The sequence below is a fragment of the Coptis chinensis genome, chromosome 8, assembly GCF_015680905.1.
Source record: "Coptis chinensis isolate HL-2020 chromosome 8, ASM1568090v1, whole genome shotgun sequence".
NCBI lineage: Eukaryota > Viridiplantae > Streptophyta > Magnoliopsida > Ranunculales > Ranunculaceae > Coptis > Coptis chinensis.
The window spans coordinates 23,413,386-23,430,037 of record NC_141463.1 but is presented as its reverse complement, the minus strand read 5'-3'; the positions used below and the strand labels follow the sequence as shown (position 1 = coordinate 23,430,037).

Genomic DNA, 16,652 nt, shown 5'->3' with positions numbered 1-16,652 from the left:
TCATCATCATAACTCTTTGATGCTCATTGATGCAGAGCTACAGAACCAAAATGGGTTTGGCTAAGAGCAACTAGAAGAGCAATAAAAGGAAAAAATGGAAATATAGTTTCCAGGAATTTATATCCCTAGAAGTTCTCTTGGTATATACCTCTATTTGGCTCTCTTTATACAGAATATCGTCTTTCTTTTCTCCTGCCAATTGAGTTTGGCTCATGATTTTCTTCTCTGTGAATGTTCATCCCCTTTTAATGGTCAAGCCAGACATGTAACTTTGTTTGTCTTGATCATGTTCCTTCATTATTCTGATTCCTGTTTTCTCTTCAAATACGGTCTGATCTCATCCTTCATTGTGTTTTGCATAGAGATACTGTAATCAAGTGAAAAAATACCGAACATGTACATGTGTACAATGTAGACTTTGTTCCATCTCAGGCAAATGAAATTGTTCCCTTGTGAACAAGTACTGTGGGACATAGTACAAAATATCCCGATATATCGCGATATTTGTCGATATCTATCCAGATTTTAGAGAAAGATATATAAATATCTCGATATGTTCAGAGATATATACGACTGCAAATATCAGCGATATTTCAACGATATTTTTGATATTTTTGATATTTTGCGATATTTTGTATATGTAACAATTTTGTTTAATATTTACCATTATATTTCAAATAAATATAAATAATATATCATGATATATTAAGAAATATCTACAATATCTACGATATTTATTGATATTTTGGATATATCCACGATATTTGCATGTTAAATAATGTCAAATATCCCCAAAGAGAAAGATATATCCACGATACATATCCATAAATCAGAGATCGATAAATACTCATATCCTGATATTTTGTACTATGCTGTGGGACACATTGCTGGGCTGAGTTGCCCATTCTCTTGACTGGTTTGTCGCCATCGGGCTTCTCAAGCTGCTATGTGAAGGACTCTGTAACATCTTTCCATCTGGTTGGCCCCAAAACATATTTGCTTCCTTTAAGGTAGGTGTCCAACATGATTGAACCTATGATTTGAAACTAGGTTAACTTACAACAGTCTAGGGTGGATTTGAATGACTTGGTATTCTTTCCATTAATAATTATATATAAGTTTTATTATTTTCATAGTTTAACTAGCTTTAGTTAATAATTATTATTCCTATAAACAAATATAGTTTGGATTAGGTTAAGTAGTATTTTAATATTCAATTGTACATAACACGCAATCTCTGTGGGATCGACCTCGTATTTGCACACCTACTACAATAGTCCTTGTGTGCTTGCGAGTATTATAATTAAAGTAGGGTTTTAATTAGCCTATTAATTTAGACTAGTTAAATTACCTATCAGTTCTCCAATCAGGTTATTTCATTCGTTGATTTTGGTTATTAGTCTCATTGCCCACACCAAGGGATGGAAGTATAGAATAAGGTTTATATTTTGCAATATTAATATCATGATAGTGTTCTTTAATTTTCTTCTAATAGTATAGTTCTTTAGAGTTAGGAAATAATTTTTGTGTTACCCTAGAAGGGGTAGCTTAGGGAGTGGCTGCCTAGGGAAAATATTTTTTGTGTTTGCCTTAAGTAGTGATTCATTGAATGACTGCCTAATTAGGAAGTACTCCTTGATGTTGCTCTCGGTAATATATTGAATGGTTGCTCGAGCTTACATAAAAGGAAAAAAGATATTAATAACATAAACATAGGAACAACCATAAGTAGAAATAAGTGTTAACGATGTTTCGTCCAAAAAGGCATCAACACTCGCTTGATTGCCTAATTGTAGTCTACTTGTGAGAACAACTATGAAGCAGAAGATCGCGGATAAAAAGCATCGGTGGATTCAAATCTCTTGAATTCCCTCTCATAAAATCAATCACTAGTTTAGTTTAGTTTAGCTTAACATTAGTAATTCACAATCTCTACAACCATATTTTTTAATTCCTCAAACCCCCTTTCTAATCCTGTTCTTATTCACAATACAACTTAAAAGTGGAACGATATCCGACTCATCTTTGACTCATTGAGAGATAATTAGGTTTTGATCTCACATACGTAGTTTTGGTCAATGACATCCATCATTCATTATCCATAATCTCCTCATTCACTCTCAACCAACAAAACTAAGTGGGTCATTTGTCCACAAGTATAAACGTAGAGGTTGAGCAACTAAATACATATCAAGACAACTTTTCTTCATGGTGATCTTGAGGAAGATGTCTACATGGACCAGCCAGAGGGTTTTAAGGTCAAAGGCAAAGAACATTTGGTATGAAACTGAGAAAAAGTTTGTATAGTTTGAAGTAGACACTGAGACAATGGTACGTGAAGTTTGAGTCCTTTATGATGAAGCATGGTTACAAGAAGTCTACTTTTGATCATTATGTGTTTGTTCAGAAGTTTCCAGACGAGGATTTTATAGTGTTTTTGTTGTACGTGGATGATATGTTGATAGTTGGCCAAAACATCAACAAGATATCCAAGTTGAAGAAAGACTTGAGTAAGTTCTTTGTGAGGAAGAATTTGAGTCAAGCAAAGCCGATACTTGGTATGTGGCTCACTCGTGACAGAAAGAGTGGGAAATTGTGGCTTTCTCAAGAAAGTTATATTGAGAAAGTGTTGAAGAGATTTAACATGGATCAAACGAAGCCAGTGAGTTATCTGTTTGGTGGCCAATTTCGCATGACCAAAGATAAGTGTTCGAAGGGTGAGCATGAGAAGAAAGAAATGCAAATGATTCCTTATGCATCCACAGTGGGCAGCTTGATGTATGCAATGGTGTGTACAAGACCAGATATTATTTTCGCCGTTGGGGTTGTAAGCTAATTTCTATCAAATCTGGGTAAAGAGCATTGGGAAGGTGTTAAGTGGATATTGAGATATCTCAAGAGCACTTCCAAGGCGCCCCCTTCCAAGGCGTATTTGTATTTTGGTAGGAGTAAGACCTTACTTGAAGGCAACACAAATGTAGACATGGCAGATGATGTTGACTCGATGAAGTCCACTTCTGGTTATCTGTTTACATTTGTAAGGGAAACAATTTCATGGCAATCAAAGTTGTAAAAGTGTATTGCCCTCTCTACTACAAAAGCTGAGTATATTGCAACCACTGAGTGTTGTAAAGAAATACTATGGATGAAGAATTCTTCAATGAACTAGGGCTAAAGCATAAACATTTTGTAGTTCTTTGTGGCGGTCAGAGAGGCATCCATTTGAGCAAAAATCCGAGTTTTAATTCTAGATCAAAACAGATCTAGTATGTTGGAGATACTTGTGAGAAGTGATTGTAATCTTCTTTCCCATACTTATAAAATGATTGACTCTTGTGGACATCTCTATTAGTATAGTATACCATAATTAACATGGACCTTTAAATTAGACCAACCTTTTTTCTACCATGAAATGCCCTTAATAAAATATTAAAATCAATTATTCAATGCCTTTGAGAATGACTACTTAGTCATTTCATAATTTACTACCATCTATACCCTCAAGATTATATAGTAATTTAAGGGTGTATGTGTAAATTCAGGTCGGAAATCAACTATACACACCTATTTAATTGTTCGCCACTTACCCATCATTGATTGCCCAAATAATTACCATTTATACCGAAATTAAATACGAGAAAACCAGCCGTCTCTTTTCTTCTTTTCATCTTCTTCTTATGCGCCAATTTCTCTCTCCCAAATCTCCCATCATTTGCTCTCTCTTAGAAAAACTAAAACTGAAAGAAAAAAAAAAAAACAAAAACAAACAAACATATATCCCTGATTGTCTCTCTACTGCCGATCCTTTCAACGATATCGTTGAAGTAGCAAAAACTGAAGCTTATTGAAATGGCAGTTAAGATAAGATTAGCAACGTTGGGATGTAGGAACAGACCGTTTTACAGAGTTATGGTTGCTGATAGTACTTGTCGCAGAGATGGCAAACATCTTGAAGTCTTGGGTTACTACGATCCATTAACAGGTACCACTCAAATTTTATCTTTCATTTTTATTAGTATCCATTTGTTCATTTTGTAATTTAGTTCTTACCCATTGTTTCAGTTTTATTCGTGCCTATTAATGTTCTTATTTGATCAATAACTTTGTCAATACAAAAGATGTTTTGAGTTGTTGATGCTTAGCATGCTTCATTGGAGGATATAATATATAGCATTTATAATTTTACTGTTGAGAAGAAATTATGTGGAGACTTCATTGTTGCAACTGTACAATGCATTTTCTTATGAAATTCGACTACATACCACTTGAATCGAAATGGAGGGAATCTTTGACAACTATTCGTGAAGCCAACTTATTAACTCGGGTTTGTGAAACATATAAACTTGGAATTTTACAACTATGTGTATGTACCATACTACTATGAATGTGTAATAACTATTTTGGTTTATTTTGCAGCCCTCATTGCTTCCCAGTTGCTACTTGTGGATGAAGTAATTTGTTCTCATAAACATGAGGAAACTAACTTAGGATCCTCGGTGTGTTTTGGCTCTTAATTTTGTCTTCCTGCAAAAGATTTGATTTCCTCACTCTAATATAAGATTCGGGATCAGGTGAGTCTGTGAAATCTCTCAAAGGGTTGAGAAGATAACTAATACTATATAATTGATTACTGGGCCTCACGGTCATAGGGGTGTTGTCAGGGCTCTTGCTTCCGAATCTTAAGGTAACCATTATTTCTCCGCCATATTTTTTTTATGTTAACTTTAATGTGAGAGTTGAGATTTTTTGCGTGATTGTTATGTGGGATACTCCATTTTTTGTCGTTCTATATGTCAGTTGGGTGTTTTAGGGATTAATTAGATTATGTGTTTGAAGTATATTTGTTAATTTGAGTGGTTTGATTTTTACAAATTTTGGATTCAATATACACGCAAAGTAATTGTTACATGATTCACAATTACACACTACATTATATTTTTATTATTTACTGCTTTTAATGAATTTATGGCTGCCATTCATAAAGTCCGGGCCATCCATATCTTCACAAAAAATATGGAGCAGTACTTCCATTAACTTTACAGTCTGCGTACTATAAAATTCAGCATAGTATTAGCTGATGAGACTTGGTGGGTTCACATATTCAAAGATGAAATCAAGCATTATGATAACGGGTGTGTGGGAATTCGAATTGATAACGGGTGTGTGGGAATTCGAATAGCCATTTACCCCGTATTTGAGCCCCAATGCGGCCAAGTGTTAGACAATGACTCTTAACACTTAGTCTTCATTGCATTGAGAATGTACCTAGACTCCTAGAGAGTAGATACCTGATCGTCCAGTCTTAGGCCCAAATTCGTATTTTCTTTTCTTCCCACTGAATGCCATGTCTCCCTTGCTATAATAAGAACTTACCATGGGACAAGGAAACTCCATTGATTTATAGATAAATAACCAAGTTCTGATTGCAGTTGTGATAGCCTTTCCATCTTATGGTCTTAAACATATCAATTTAATTTGCATTTAATAAGTTCCACTTGCCAGTACTCACCGTTCTATGTTCTTTGCTCTTACGCGATCTATTTTTTGTTTCTACTTTAGTTTTACAGTCATCTCAACCTGGAGTAAAACTATGCTCTGTTTAGTCCTCTAAACCGACATTGCATTCTGCTCAGCTTTCCCAGCTGAGCTGAGCGTACATGGGTCATGGGGACCTTATACATTTGATAACAATACCATAAGTTATTGCAGTACACTTTGCTGGTGTGTCAATGTTAGACGGTAATGACATTGCGGAAATGCACAGAGTAGAAATGTCATTTCCAAAATTTTCTCCATGCTCCTGGCTAAGTGAATTTTTTGTAAGAAACACTCACAAGCATGGATAATAAATTGGAGAAAATGCTTTCTGATTACACAAAAAAATGATTGTAACCATGAATATACACTACATAGTCTTAGGAGCCAAATGAAACAAAAATGTAAGTTTAACTTTTGCAAATAAAATAAATAAGGTTAATCTACACTGTTGCAGATTTACATGGGAAAACCTAATGAAAAGTTTAATATTTGGAAGCCTAAAGCAGTACATAAACAAAACCTTAGAAAAAATATTTGAAGTTGTAGATACTACAGAGTCAATAAAGTTACCAAATATCCTACGGTGGTTGTGGAATTAGTCTGATCTAAAGAAATGGGTAGGAATATTGCGACACTGCAAGAGCCATAGCATCTTTTTCCTATAAACAACTCAAATGCTTTGGTCAAGCGTGTAGGAATCGAGTAATTATGAAATGCTTTCGAATAAATAAGAGAATATCAAGTTGCAGTTTTCACTTAATAGAAAATAAATTTTATGAAAGATAATCTGTGTTGAAATTTCTTCATGCCCCTTCTGCTATGAACTCTTTGGCAGATGAAACTTACAAGCATGGAGTATAAACGATTTCAATTGCAAAAAGAATATAACTGGCAACTAAGGATAGTGGCAATAAATTAAACGTCATTTTTTCTCATTTTGAACTCCATCTAGGAGTCTATCTGATCTGCCGTAGGAGAATTCAATTGGTTTTTAGATTGTTCACTAAGTAGATTCCTAGACTATTGTTCAAGTTGAGTCCTGCATGGATTGGCTAGCTGCATATTTGGCTCCGACATGGTCAAACACAATTCGGTCTTAGTTCCACAACCATTCAATTCGTGCTCTCCCGCTACTACATACTATGCTTCTCACCATTGATAAAGGGAAAATGATAGAGTCCTACAACTTATTTTTGTTAGTAACAAGCTCAACATATTATGTGGCATCGAGGTTGCAACTTCATTAATATAGCTGTCATACTACCTCCGATTCTCTAAATGTCATAACTAAATGATGCAAAAGAACAGTAAAAGAAGAGTATTAGCGATTGTAGATGCACCTTACATAACTTGAGCAACAGATTCAGCAACCCCTGTAGCATCACCAAACCAATTTCTTTTTTCCTGATTTGTTTTAGCGCTTTTGATTTTAATTTTTTCCCTGTGCTGTTTAATCAAATTATTCATAGGGTCATTGATTCGTTGTTTGGCCTGTTTTTTCCCCTTGATAGTTTGGAGGCTATGAATGACGTTCATCTACTTATTTTCGTTAAGGCTGATGGATTAGGTGGTCGATTTTTCATGGGTTTCTAGGACCAGGTGACATTGATGCTGAGCAATGTCAGGTAAGTTACATTTCTTTTTGATTTAGTTTGTTTCATCCCTGTTGTATCTAACTTTAACTTTTTATGCATTAATTTAAATGAACAACAATAAGAACCAATAAGAACATCTGCTATGGAACAAATGCATCTACCGTCGAACTTTCAAACATACACATTTCTCTGAACGGATATGGTCGCTTCTACCAATTTAATAGCATTACAATTGGATAACATAAACAAAGCAATTGACTTTACGTTAGAAATATAACCTCGGCAGCCAAGAATTCTTAAAGGGATTCAAAAGTAGTTGTGGCCCCTCTTAATTTCATAGGACATTATGTTTCTAAAACCTCAGAAAGAATATCTTGCAATAACTGAAAAAGTAGCTTAGAGCCAACATTGTTAGCCTCTAACGCACCTTAAACATACTATACGTAGAAAACACATGGAAGCATACCGTAATATAGATTCAATTATTTGTTGATTAATGAATTTCTACCGTTGTTTAGGGGGTGATTTTGCGACTTTTGTTGACTTTTGTTCCAAACTATTCGGTGATGTGGTCAAGAAGTGGGATTCCGTAAGTGAGCCTTCAATCTTGGCTACTCATGGCTACTAAATGGAATTAATGCTCCTGGTAGACGTTCACCACCAAACGTCAACTGTACATCAAAGTAACCAAATAGTGGTTCATGTATGGAAGCCACCTTGAATTGATGCTACTGCAGCATGTTTTAAGAAGGACTGATGGTGCCCAAACATTTTGATATACAAAAACACCAGTTCTTCTTATATTTAATAACAATATATCAACGTGACCTATACCTCATGTGAGATCTTATATTTCTATTGTGCGCTGTGATCGTGTCATTACATCTCTTCACTTTTCTTGCTGTTTTTTCCAAGATATTATTATTGCTTATTTGTTTTATTTTTAAACGTCATATTGATTCAGTAGACAATACGTGAGCAAGTTATCATTTCTTGCCAATATCTATATACGTATTTTCAGTTCAATTAGTATATTCGTCCAATTGTTAGATTCACATTGTAGTATACCAACTACGCCTAATGTGTACATTTGAACCACAATAGAAGAAAAGTTACTAATCTGCACCTCAAAACACAATTGCAGACATAGTAAATAATTGCACGCCAATTTCTTTTTAACATCGCGTGCATTGCACGTGCATCTTGCTAGTATACATAATTGGCCGAACCACAGTAAATTTTGTCTTATTGTGTTATTCTTTTATTTTACTTTGCTATTACTTGTTTTGTGATGGTTAATTCTATTGCTTAGAATAGAAGTTGTTAGTTGTAGTGAAAACTTAGATTTCGATTAGAGTTTAGAGTGTCTATACACAAGTTATTTTAGTGGGGGATCGATTAGTATCATTTTCCCCAATATGTGGTTCAGTGGACCATGTGGTTTCACAAATTGCATTTGGATCATGTACCAACCAAACTAATCTATCAATTTACAAAACAAAATGAAGCCCACCTGAACTTGTTCTTGTAAATGAGATAGCAAAACATATTATGTTTCTTGAGGTTTTCACCACTTTAAATGGGAATACCAACTTACCAAGTACACTTTTTTTTTTTCTTTTAGAATGCTGATGCAATTACATACTCAAAATTATTCAAACTTGAACAGTAATATGAAAAGCATTATCAACATTCTCTGTAATGAAAAGCATTATCAACATTCTCTGTAACATGAGGAGAAATGCTGTTATCTACAACAGGTTCCTCTATGTTGTCAACTTGATTCTGAGCATCGGGAGCTTGATCATCTGCTAGGCTTGAGATATCACATCCTGCAGGAAATGACCACTGAATTGAAGCTTTCAACAAGTTGAGTTGGCAAAGGAAGTGCAATGGTGGTCCTATCCTCTCATCAAACTCTTCAGCCGAGCTGTCAGTTACTTCCTTGAATACAGCATGTGGAAATCGAGCTAAAATCATATGCATCATTTCAACAAACATTTGTTCAATAAAGTTATATAGATCTTCAATAGACGAGTATTCACGGCTACCAATAAAGCTCGTGATGACTCCTACTTCCTCCGAAACAATATCTAAAGGCATTGCCGTTTTTAGTTCTTTAATGATCACAAGCGCACGATCCAAGTCTGAACGTGTGGCATAATCATTATCACTCTCGAAAATTTTGGGAAGAAGGCTGCTAAAGCCAGGACCTTTCCGTACGGCTTCTGCAAGTCTAGACTTATTTCGATTCTTCAATCCCACCAATATATTCTTATCAATAAATTGAACCAATTGGTGGGATTCGTTGTACGATTCGCATAGAGATTTTCTGAGCTCAAATGGTATACAAAGTTCCACAATTCTTACAAGGAGCACAATTGATAGAGAAGACACTTGAATACCATCTTGGTTAGAATGAACTTGATCTTTGAGTTCCATGGGTTGCAATTGTTGATGGATATCAAGCCTTCTTAAAAGAATTTCGGAGAGATTATTTAGATTCTCGCTTTGACCAACTTTTGCCCATCTCTTCACCTCCTTGAAACTTTTTCGAATTGACCATTCATTTAACCTCATTGTATGATCACCTTCAGGTCTCGGGACATTGTATACTTTCCTCTGTGTCTTCGTTGTGGTTGTCTTCGAGCCGACAACATAGTGGACCGAACCAACTACATAGTAAAGCAAAGGTTTCAACCACAACGTAACATGGAAATACGACAAGACAGAGTAAGATAGGTACAATGACGTGAATGAGAAGTCTTCAAGCAATAGAGGTAAGATCCAAAGGCGCTCCATCAATTGCAACAGTGGCTCGGAAGCCAGAAGTGGATTTGAGTTTATCACTTCGCTTGTTGCGTCAATAGTGGCGCCAATTGGATACGCGCTGTGTCTAGACATGACGAACCATCTAAAGCTAGTGGTGAAACCTCCCACAACAACAGTTAAAATCTGTGTCATGAGTATTATCCACATTGACCAATCATAGGCAGAAACCCCTCGACAAAACTTCAATGTAAGAGATCTGAATGCCGCTTGTATTAGTCACACTAAACAAGGGATGCAAATCACGCTGACAGTATGAGTAGCAAAGCCCTTACATAGTAAGAATTGGGGATTAGAGTTATAACTATACACGTAAGTCAACTTTAATCTTTCCAACAAACTTCCATGACCCTTTGTGAAGTGATCTATGTTATCATCAAGATAATTCTCTTTATCAGTATTAATATCGATAGCAGCCATCCACAAACAAATGAGCAATAGTGTCATGCATAACATTATTATGATATGTTCAGTAATGAATATGAAAATAACGCCAGTACCAATTTGTATAGAGATGTTCACAATAACAGTGACCACCACAATGCTCAAGGCGGATATGTTTGTGAAACATTCCGATTTTTTATTTGTTCCCACAGAAAGCGTTAGAAAACCCATGCACATGCATAAAAAAGTGGTGCCAGTGAGTTTAGAAAATTGATCTTGAGCACTTGGCATAGCTGTCGTAAGGTCCACTGGGATTTTAGCAGCTACAGTAAGTAGAGTCAATGTGAGTGAATTCAATGAGAAAAGTCGACATGGTAACCATCTTTTCTGGTTACGAAATCCGGATACAATATCATAAGACATAGCCAAGAAACATACCAAAGAAGCTGCTGCTATGTACAACCCAATCACAGGCATAGGAGAAGAATACTTGGTAATATCACTCAACTCTATTTCGGTACAACCGCGTTTCCCCATGCTTACTTCGTTTTCTTTCTTTTTTTAACTTGCTAGTACATACGGGAACTTGCATTTTGTAGTGAATTAAGAGTCAATAATCTCTTACAAAAAATTCAAGTCAAGCGCAAGAATTGGTTCCTTATCTCCAACAACATTCAGTGGGCGAAAAGTCCCACAAGTGATATCTCATAAACAAACTAGCAATCAAAGTATGTGGTGAGGACTGGCTATCACTTGCGTTTGGCGTATTATTTGCTTTGGTTTATGGTCTTGGCGTGCAGGACGAGTTGCTTGACTTACTCAATTAGTTCGCAATAGTCACGGTTAGTCACGGTTTCTGTATTAGTTCGTACTAGTACGTGTTAGGAAAGAAAATTAGGGTGGAGAAAATCAAGGAAATGAGCGCATGTAAATTAGAATATAAATTAAAAACTTCAATAAGGAAAAAAACACTTTAATATGCTAGGTGTATTCTTTGTTCGATTCGATTTTTGATGCTCTGTCATGTTTTCGAATAAATATATTTGAATAGGTATTTAACCGTATGTAATTTAGTTAATATATAATTATTAGTGCATATGCCACAAACTAATTTAACATAAAAATAGGTACTGGAAAAAATGCTAGTGTTCTTCATAAAAAATAATTGTTGGACTTGTATTAAAAACTCTAATATTGCTTGCAATAGACGGAACTTCTGTATGTTAGAGGTGTTATGTTGAATAAAAACCTCATCTACAAAATTGGGGTGGAGAAAATCAAAGGAATGAACGCATGTAATTAAATTAGAATAGTAATATATTACATTTGTTTGAATGAATTATGTAAAATGTTTTAGAATAATACAGGCTAAGGTTTGACAAAAAACTTCAATAAGAAAAAAACACTTAAATACGCTAGTTGTATTCTTTGTTCGTTTCGATTTTTGTTGCTTTGCCATGTTGCAAATAAATATATTCGAAGAGGTATTTAACCGTCTGTAATTTAGTCAATATATAATTATTAATGCATATGCCACAAAATAATTTACCAAAAAAATAGGTATTATGTTAATGAAGTTAACATTTGTGTAATTATCTTGTCGAGCATTTATATGTGATTGAGGAATATTGTTGGATTCATATGAGTGTACTACCTGTAAGATATAAGAATAATATATCATGGTGTGCAACATAATTGTGTTATTCTACACTGGAGAATAAAATATCTTAAAAAAATGCAAAAAGAATAACTTTTTTTTTTATCATTGTTTTCAAAATGATTTAGAGAATCTATCAACTCTTTTTTTTTTGTCGGTTTAAATAAGTAGGTAGTTTGGAAAGAGAAAAAATTTGTAGCTAGATAACAAAAGCAATTTTTTTTATATATATATTTATTTATTTAGAAATGATCATATTGGAAAACAATTAGAAAAAATGCATTGGACACTTTTAATATTTGTTTTATAGATCTATTAAGTCGGATATAATATGTGGAGTGAATTAAATGTGTAAATAATAGATTTTCAGAAATTGGCTATGTGGCACGATTACAATTTAAAAGCTTTCAATATAATGTGGATCTTATTTTATGTGTATGGAGATTGAATGAGTCAAATGATGGAGTGTTGATTTTTTCAAACCATCTGTATGCAGTCGACAAAATGAAGAAATTATGGATGCTAGCTAGTTGCATCGCTGAATTACATTTGTTTAACCCAATTGACAATTTGACACTCCTAATTGACTACAGTAGTTCCCCCAGTTAAGGCTTTAGTGACACATTGATTGTCTCCAAATAGGTTTACTTGTTGCAGTCCTAGCCATTGTGCATTGTTCATGTATAGATAGATTTATATATAGCCTTTTTTTTACGCTTGAACGTGAACTGGTGAGGTGGTTTTGAATAATTGCATCTATTTGACTGAGGACGTTGGCTCTGGTATTTTGCAACATCGATCTGTTGACATGATGACATGTGCTAGAGAATGTAGAGAGAACCAAAAATTTGAATATTTAAACAAAATCTTTCTTGTGTATCTCAAATACATGGCAACAAATCAAAATGGCGATCATTGTATTGGTGTGTTTGCGCTAGAAAGCGAGAGAAAAGAGACAGAGAGTGGCATCATTGTGTTTCACTTGTACTATAAATCTTATTATAGAAAAGTAATACATACCAATTACATTAAGACATGTCTTGGATCTTGATCAATCATGAACTACTTCCATTAATGGTCGCAGTTTTTTGTTTTGAGCATTGAAGGCAAAAGCTCCAAGTTAAATAGATACTGCTGGACTAAGGATGAGCCTGAATTAACAAGTACCACACAACGCCTTCAATCAGGAATAAAAATAACTAAATTGGCACACCTATCTGATCTAGCCCCTCGAACCTCTTAGACATACATTATCTTGAGCAATTAAAAAGTACAATCGTCATTCATCAGTTACTTTCCAGATCCACCCACTACCGCATAAGCCTTGCCTTTGCCTGTAGAACACCTATTAACTGTGGTGGAAGTGCCTGCATTATGCCTTTGAAATCCCCTGTCAGAAGTGATGTCCAAGCCAGCATGCTGTGAACTCGTAATACGGCCATCCTGACTGGCCTATAATTGTTGGGGAACAACATGATGAGTCCTGGGAATTCCAGAAGTTACACCTTGAAGATTCAAATCATTAGCAATCAAAATTTTCAAACACATTACACACTTGAGAGCTTTGTTCAGCATATCATTGTAATACTGGAATTTCATATTACACGAAGGACATCTAGTCTAGAAGGTTGGTCGGTCTTGTCCTGGTCTGGGTCTGTTCCATCCTCTTCGTATCCACTTCAACGTCTTCTGGATCCAAAAACTCTTCTATTTTATCAGAAATTCAGAAGTGATGTCCAAACCCGGCACTGCAACCAAGTAGCGCAAGGGCTCCAACATGAAGTCCTTTGGACAATGCTTCACTTTGATCATTGAAGACATTAAGAGACCCACTTTCCCTTGACTTCTTTTGAGTGACCACATATTCATCATCATCCAAAACTCCACTACAGCAATATGAGTTCAATTCTATGAAGAATTAAGCCTTATTGCTACCTCAGTTGGAGGGGATCGACTATCAAGCTCTTCAGGTATTTTCTGCTTTGCTTATTTGAGATGGAGGGCTTTTAGCTGTTCTGGTGGTACAGGTGCTTCAGTCCCATCTGTTTGGCTGTGCGAAGAATTACACACTTTGTGATAAAATCAGTTGATGGTAACTGAGCATCAAGTTCTTCCCGTATTTTCTGAGTGGCTTCTTTGTGATGGAGCGTGTTTAGCTCTTGAGAAAGTACAGGCATTGCTTCAGTTTAAGACGTTTCATTCTGTAGAGATGCAAAGGATTTTAATAGAAATTCATTCGCATTCTTAGCTCTAGATTCAAAATTTGTTTTCCTTACTTTGCTTGGAATCTCGGAGTGTTCAGAAGCTCCATTTCCAACGAGGAACTTCTCTTCTTCTGGCGGTTCAACTGCTGTTGGAGTCCATTCTCTTTCATCTGATGTTTTCCAAAGAGATGCAGGGAATGTCAGAGAAATCAATCAATGCACTTCAATATAGCTTATTAGCAAAATACAAATGTACCGCTATTTTGTTTTCAGGCCCGGATTCTGGGTCCTTGCAGTGGTTAATAGAAGTTGCCATCATATCCTATCTAAATTGAATGCGAGTCAAAACTATGCTAAACACATGCAAATTAGTCCAACTATCTAACCAGCCTTGAGCAGAACGCTTGGGTACTTGCAAGGTGTAGTCTAAGAGGCTCAGATAGAGCAGCATGAAGATATTGCATCCTGTCAAGAGCACGAGTGTCGGTCACATTTTATTCTAAGAACTCAGTAACGGTTGTAGTTGACTCCAGCTGGACTGCGTGCTTAATATCTCGTACAACCTTTTCTTGCAAGTGTTGAAGTGTGCACATTTTGTAGAGGAGCCATGACATAGTGGAAGTCCATCTTAAAAGCGCACAAGTTACATGTCATGAGAATTTGACGGCTATTGGAATGCATTGTCAACAGCATAAAAAATAACATATTCAGTGGATACATTAGGAAGGCTCACATGCACCAAATCCATTTGTTATTGCTTAAAAAGAAAAGGATAGCATGTAAAGAGGCCTTACTCTATGTTTTTATGCTGGACAACAGCAACATAAAGGGATAATCATGTATCGAGTATATATGTAGGAGGTTAAGAACACCATGCTTTAGCAGAAACAACAAAAGAAAATGCAACCAAACCATAGTCTCTGCTTTGCCCAGGAGAATCAAGCACTGCCTGAACAAAACAAATAATATAATGGTTATGTTAAATAGCTCTCCACATCTTAGAGGATGAAAGAAACTCAGTTCAGTAATAAAACGCAAAATGTGTTCGAATTCTCGTTGTTAACTATTTTCTCGTTTCAGATTAAAGCATATATTATAAGTAGTGCACATTAATCCCAAAAGGGAAAAAAAGTATGAGTAGTAAGTACAGATAGATAGCGATAAAATAATTTGGAAATGAAGAATGTGTATTATACCATACCTCTGCGTTTAAAACGGAAATTTGTGGGGCCAAGGAACTGAAAACAAATTCAGTTATAATTAAATTGCTCAAGCATCAAATGCAATTCTTGAATTGGAAAAAGTTTGAAACGAAAGTAAGTAACAGATGGATAGTCAGCACTTCCTAAGAAAAGTTCAAGTGTGTGACATGCCATGTTAAAAGTCCCAACTGTAGTTATTAGGACTAAGCATAACTACGAGCACAAAACATCAAAATATTTTTATTTTCCCTCCTCTTTTATCTGGGCTTGGGACCAGCAATGCACGAGCGTAGAATGCATTGGTGGAGTTAAAATTTTTTTTGGCCAGTCGTGGATACCTCCCCTTTAACAGTTGCTAATCTTATTGTTGGGCCATTTGCTTTGTTTACAGTAAGAATCTAGCTAAATATTAATCCTCTTATCCATTGCCGCTTTGAACTCTTCATGGCTGTGAAAGCAGTCACGAAAAAAAAATTGAGAACGAAGAAAAAGGTTGGGTTAACTTGTAGAAGAAATACAAAAAAAGTTTCCTATATTCTTCGAACTTAGAAAGAGGGAGACAATTACCGAAACCAATCACACTTTTCAAATCAATGACATCTAAGGAATTAAAACCCAACTTACCGTAAGAAAACACTAAAACAACATTACCTTAAAGAGATAGAGAAGATCAATACATAATCGCACAAAAGATTCGATAGCTTTCGTTGAGTTTGAACTTTGTTCCAAAACTTTTAAAACCGAGACAATGTCTCATAGAGCAGAATTGTACACTTCTATTGTTTACTAATATCTGTTAAAAAAAACAAAACTTTAATAAAAAATAAAACAAAAAACTGAAATCAAACAAAAAAATTGAAAATTAGGCTTTGTAACAAAATCAAACCTAGTTTTCCTGTTGGAAAATTGCAGACTTATAATACAGGATTAAAAAATATTAGAAAAAGAAAATGAAATAAAGTATTACCTTTGATTATGAAAATAGAAAACAGGGTTGGTTGCAAAGTGTTTGATTTGAACTTTCGAACTTAACGGGTTTTAATTGGGAATACCAGGAATGGAGAAGACGAACGAACGGTTTACTTTTTTTTAATTGGGAACCCGCAAAACGGTGTCTTGTTTTCTAAAGACGTTGAGTTTTATAGTCATGGGAATGGTTTAAATTACCGATTTACACTTTCCGCAAAGAGCAAAAAAAAATGGTTGTCCAAATTTCCGGTACCCCCTTGGATTAAAAACTTTG

The 16,652-nt window shown here is 35.2% G+C and overlaps 2 protein-coding genes across 3 annotated transcripts in view; both read right to left on the bottom strand.

Annotated features, from left to right (window-relative positions):
- Window positions 1-16,652, bottom strand: part of LOC147480643 (disease resistance protein At4g27190-like) — a 75,753-nt gene that overhangs the window by 26,228 nt on the left and 32,873 nt on the right. The window lies entirely within an intron of this gene.
- LOC147480647 (uncharacterized) lies at window positions 8,727-11,044 on the bottom strand. Of its 2 annotated transcripts, none has more exons than XM_086576071.1 (2): window positions 10,785-11,044; window positions 8,727-10,669 (listed from the first exon to the last, which is right to left on the bottom strand). In XM_086576071.1, the coding sequence occupies exon 2, from the start codon at window positions 10,110-10,112 to the stop codon at window positions 8,820-8,822; it is 1,293 nt and encodes a 430-aa protein (XP_086432197.1). In that variant the 5' UTR covers window positions 10,113-10,669; window positions 10,785-11,044; the 3' UTR covers window positions 8,727-8,819. The 2 variants fall into 2 exon arrangements, with proteins under 2 accessions (XP_086432197.1, XP_086432198.1); XM_086576072.1 differs by having other exon boundaries at window positions 8,727-9,808; window positions 10,785-11,035.

Coding starts and splice junctions, on each gene's coding strand:
- LOC147480647 (XM_086576071.1), bottom strand. CDS start 10,112: ATGTGGATAATACTCATGACACAGATTTTAACTGTTGTTGTGGGAGGT.